Raw genomic sequence first — 4,686 nt, forward strand, 5'->3', positions numbered from 1 at the left:
AACTTTAGTAACAATTGTCACCCCAATAAACTTGAATTAAAAAAAGTTTCATCTACTTAGCACACTCTAAGGCAACTTTATTTCCCAATTTCTACTAGGACACATAAACACAATAGTCCTCCAATGGACCTCTCATAAAGATCTCATTTGGTTATTCACTAAATTCACTGACATCATTTCCTGGCATCTAACTCAGTATATAATAATTCTTTATATTCACAGGTTTCTGAGGGCTGGTGTGAGGAGGGACTGTCTTAGAGTGAAAGTGAGCTGTGTTGCCTCACACATCTTGTATAGTCTAATGAACTAGGGAGGTTCCTGGGAGAGAACTATTACACCTAAGGAAAGTGAACCAGACAGACATTTCCATCAAGCTAAGCAGGGAGAGGGGATTTCTCCACACTATCATAGAACAGATTGAGGATTTAATTCATTTAATTCATTTCCAATTCATCCTCATTTCCAGATTGAGGATTAAATGATTTCCAGAGAAATCAGTGGAATGGACTTTCTCACCTTGAGGATACCCAGGGTAGAGGATGGATATGTGGCAAAGCAGAGAAATGAACTACCTACTCCTTAGCCCAGTGGACTTGTGAGTATAGGATAGATCTGGCTTTGGGAAATTCCCCAGTAGCTGAAAGGAGTACATAAGGGGTTGGGTTATGCATATGCCAGTGGGAACAACAGCTTGGAAAAATCTCACGAACTTACTGCCTCATCAAGTATGCACAGCAGCCCTGGGAGGTGATATCATCTTGATGAATATAATGATCTTTAAGGAGATGTATCTCACTATTAGGTTTATACTTCTAAATAAGAGATCCAGAGGTAAGCTAAAACTGAGATTCTGACACAAGTGTTTAGTAAGTGCTCACATTGTTTTTATCAGGTGATCAAGTTCTTTCATTAGGTAATATGTGTTTGGGTTTGAAAAATGAGAAAACATAGGTAAGAAAATAAAAATTATTCATAATTCTACCATAAAGGATGAACACTTTAACTTTTTACTTTATGTATTTAGACTGTGTTCACATATAAAATATATGATTTGAAGTGAAAAAGAATAGAGAATGCTTTTTTAAATTGCTTTATTAACTTCACAATATGTAATGAACATCTTTCCATGCAATAGGTAAAACTCCCCTGCTGACAGAAACTTACAAATTGGGTGAAAACACAACATTCAATTAGTACCTGGTAATAGGAGACCCACAGGAAACAAGTAACACCAAAAGGTTTACAATGAAGGTACATCACGAATATGTAAGTTTAGGAAGCAAGTGTGTGTCTCCCTATTAACTGCAGGGAAAACATCAGCAGTCAAGGCATAAGGCAAAACTCATCGTGATGGCCATGGCGAGGGGGGTCAGTGCTAACTGCCCGCAGACTATGACTCAGTTGCTTTTCCCTCAGCTTTTGCCTGAGTTGTCTCATCTCCTCCCCAACCCTTTCCATATTCTCTTCTCCCATCCTTGCCTGTGGATCTCCAAGCCTTTGAATCACATCCCATCTATACTGCAGGATGGGCTGCCTAACACGGAACCGCCTACGATTTCCTCTAGGTACACAATATTCACCAGCTTCCAAAGGGAGGGCCAAGGGCTCTCCTTTATTAGCATTTTGCTCCTTTTCATCCTGTTTTTTATTGTCCTGGTTGGCCTTTTCCATGTTGAGATTTTTTACTGCTTGTTCCTCTTTGGACGCCATTGCTCCTAGAAGACAAGAGATGAAATATTTTTTGGTGGACTGATCAGCACCGAGGACAGAGGCCCTACTGTGCACCTTTCAAGATTCAGAGCCCTGGATTTCAAAGGCATTTTAAAATTGCATATTTCCCCACCTGAGAGAGTCCGTACGCCCTCTAGGGGGCCCCCAGTCCAAGCTCTCCCCCATCCCTCGGGCTCCTCTCCCCTCCCTCGCCCCAAACCCACCATTTTCCCTGCGGATCCATGCCCAGGCCTCTGCAGGCACCAAAACGGAGGACGGGGTTGGGGGAAGGATTTGGGGTCTCAGGGCTTTCCACTCGTCCCCCACCCCCGCCCCCGCACCCACCTGGGCCTATCCTTGCCGTCTCGTCTTCCTCCCGATTCTCGCCGCGGGTGCGCCGCCCGGACACTTGGACCCGCAGACCTGCAGAGGGCTGGGGTGGGGGAGCCGGGGCCGCTGCAGCCGAGCGCTGGGCGCCCTCCGCCGCCTCACGGCGCCCCCGCGCCTCCCGCCCCCCGCGCCGCAGCCCGGCCGCTCCTTCCCTCGGCCACCCCCAAGCCCCAGCTGACCACCATTTTCGACCCCAAGAAGGACCGCGGGGGCAGGCGGGGCGGGAGACCGAGGGGCAAGTGTTTCCGAAGGGTCGTCGCCTTGGGCCGTCCAGCCCTCCCCCCGGAAAGGCCCACCATTTTCTGCCGCCACACGCGGGGCCGCTGCGGGGCGTGGGGGCTTCTGTCTCTGCGCTGCTTCGCCCCGGGGGACTGGACCGACCCCCCGAAGGGCTCCGCCTGCTCTCCACACCAACCCCAGGGAGCCGCTCCGGGCCCCTTACCTGGTCCCCCTGCGCCTCCGCCTCCTACTCTCGGGGCCACCCCCGGCCAGCACGCCCTCAGGGCCACCCGGAGCAGACGCCAGAAGGGAGCGAGCGATGGCCGGGTCTGACGCTGGAGCGAGGCGCGCCAGACTCAGCGTTGGTCGGTCACGTGAGAGTCCCTCGTCACTGCGAGCGGCGACGCCCCCGTCCCGCCCCTCTCCTGCTCCGGGGGGTCTGGAAGAGCCCTCGGCCGGCAACCGGCCCTGCCCCCGGCTCCCTTTTAACAGCACCAGCCTGGGCCCTATCGCTGTCCCTCCTTTGTGTATTCCTGGGCCTTTCTCTGCTGCCGGGGATGGGCTATATCTTCTCAGGGGCCTGTTGGCCATTCCCTCCGCTTCTCTGGGGACTTGCCTCTTCCCTCCCAAGCTCCCGGGACACGCCTCCTTCCACCTGCTGTTCTTTCTGCTGCCAGTGCTCTCCATTTTCCCTCCACTAAAATGCGTAGAAGAGATGTGTCAGGAAAACAACCCAGAAGAGTGGATTTTAAAACATTCTTAATATCTCTGTTTTGTCCCTTTCATATTGAACAAAGAAATCAATATACTTTCATAAAAAGGAAAAAATAAAGTTACTTTTATTTGGAAAAAAACATTAAAGTTAGAAAAAACAAACCACCTGTCTCTTCTGCTAAGTCATTATATAAATATAGACTCTACAGGCAGCTACTTTTTTAGAACTTGGAAAAGGACAGGGCAGCTGATGGTTCCTCTAGTGAGGGGCCCCTAGATACATGAGGCCCTTCCATGAGGAGAGCCAATGAGTGTATTGTGTAGCAGAGCCTTGTTGGATTTTCAGAACTGAAAAAACAAAGACTTCACAAAATTCTGGTTCAAAACGCAATAAGTGTGTCTTTATTTGCAAATCTCATGATAATGTATTTAGAGAATCCTGAAGGGTCTATAATAAACCCACTACAGAACTAAAAACTTAATCTAGCAAGGTTGCAGATTTTATATATATATATATATATAAACTGAGCAGTGTCCCTGGATGCTAGTAATGAATAATTGGAAATTGAAATTGTGTGTGTGTATGTTTGTGTGTGTGTGTGTGTATAAATTTTGATAGCTTCAAAAATGTGAACTATTTAGGGATAAGTTGAAGAAAACATGAAGAAAACCTATATACTGAAAACAATGAAATACTGCCAAAAGAAACTAAGATCAAAATAAATATAAAAAACCATGGCCCTGGATCAGGAAATTCAATACTGCTAAGATATCAATTCTCTACAAATTGCTCTATACATTCAGTACAGTCACAGTCAAAATTGTAGCACGCATCTTTGTATCTTGACAAACTTAACCACAAATATAGATGGAAAAGTAAAAGACCTAGAATAGACAAAATACTTTTGAAAAAAAACACCCACAAATATTGAGAATTGCATATCTGATTTTCAGACTTAAAATGTAGTAATAAAGGTAGTGTAGTAGTAGAGTGTACATAGACATTCGACTTACCAAAGTTAAAAAGTTCTCCTCTCTGAAAGACATGGTTAAGAAAATGAAGTGGGAATCTGGGGAAAAAATTTTACAACGTGTAACCAACAAAGGTTTTGTATCCAGAAGATATGTAAAGAACTCCTAAACTTCAAAATAAGAAGGCAAACTGCAATAAATATGATCAAAAGATTTGAACAAACATTTCACAAAAGTACATGTACAAATTATCAATGAACTCATGGAAAGATGCTCAATCTCTTTAATCATCAGGGAAATGTGAAAAAACCAGAATGAAATACAACTATACACCCATCAGAATTGCTAAAATTAAAAAGTCTGACAATCCCAAGTACATGTGAGGCCATGGAATAACTACAATTCTCATTCATTGCTGGTGGAAAGTTCAACCACATTGAAAGACTTCGTGACTGGTAGACTTCTTGACTGTTTCTTTCTTTCTTCTTCTTCTTTTTTTCTTATATAAATTTTATTGGGGAATATTGGGGAACAGTGTGTTTCTCCAGGGCCCAGCAATTCCAAGTCGTTTTCCTTCAATCTAGTCTGGAGGGCGCAGCTCAGCTCCAAGTCCAGTTGCTGTTTGGGGCACAGCCCACCATCCCATGCAGGAATTGAACCACCAACCTTGTTATTGAGAGA

The 4,686-nt window shown here is 45.4% G+C and overlaps 1 protein-coding gene across 2 annotated transcripts; it reads right to left on the bottom strand.

Annotated features, from left to right (window-relative positions):
- Positions 1–1,074: 1,074 nt before the first annotated feature.
- On the bottom strand, positions 1,075–3,042 carry LOC109439301 (protein BEX1-like). 2 transcript variants are annotated; one of them, XM_074323741.2, is made up of 3 exons: positions 2,543–3,042; positions 2,056–2,143; positions 1,075–1,715 (listed from the first exon to the last, which is right to left on the bottom strand). In XM_074323741.2, exons 1-2 carry the CDS (start codon positions 3,004–3,006, stop codon positions 2,062–2,064), a joined length of 546 nt encoding a protein of 181 aa, XP_074179842.2. In that variant the 5' UTR covers positions 3,007–3,042; the 3' UTR covers positions 1,075–1,715; positions 2,056–2,061. The 2 variants fall into 2 exon arrangements, with proteins under 2 accessions (XP_074179842.2, XP_074179843.1); XM_074323742.2 differs by having other exon boundaries at positions 2,543–2,700.
- Positions 3,043–4,686: the final 1,644 nt, after the last annotated feature.

The sequence above is a fragment of the Rhinolophus sinicus genome, chromosome 18 (genome assembly GCF_057876585.1).
Source record: "Rhinolophus sinicus isolate RSI-liver-muscle chromosome 18, RSI-T2T, whole genome shotgun sequence".
Classification (NCBI taxonomy): Eukaryota; Metazoa; Chordata; class Mammalia; order Chiroptera; family Rhinolophidae; genus Rhinolophus; species Rhinolophus sinicus.

Excerpts from the sequence above, each read along its gene's own strand:
- LOC109439301 (XM_074323741.2), bottom strand. The coding sequence starts at position 3,006 with ATGGAGAGCACTGGCAGCAGAAAGAACAGCAGGTGGAAGGAGGCGTGT. Across the intron at positions 2,144-2,542 it reads CGGAGGCGCAGGGGGACCAG|CCCTCTGCAGGTCTGCGGGT; the intron begins GTAAGGGGCCCG and ends CCCCCACCCCAG.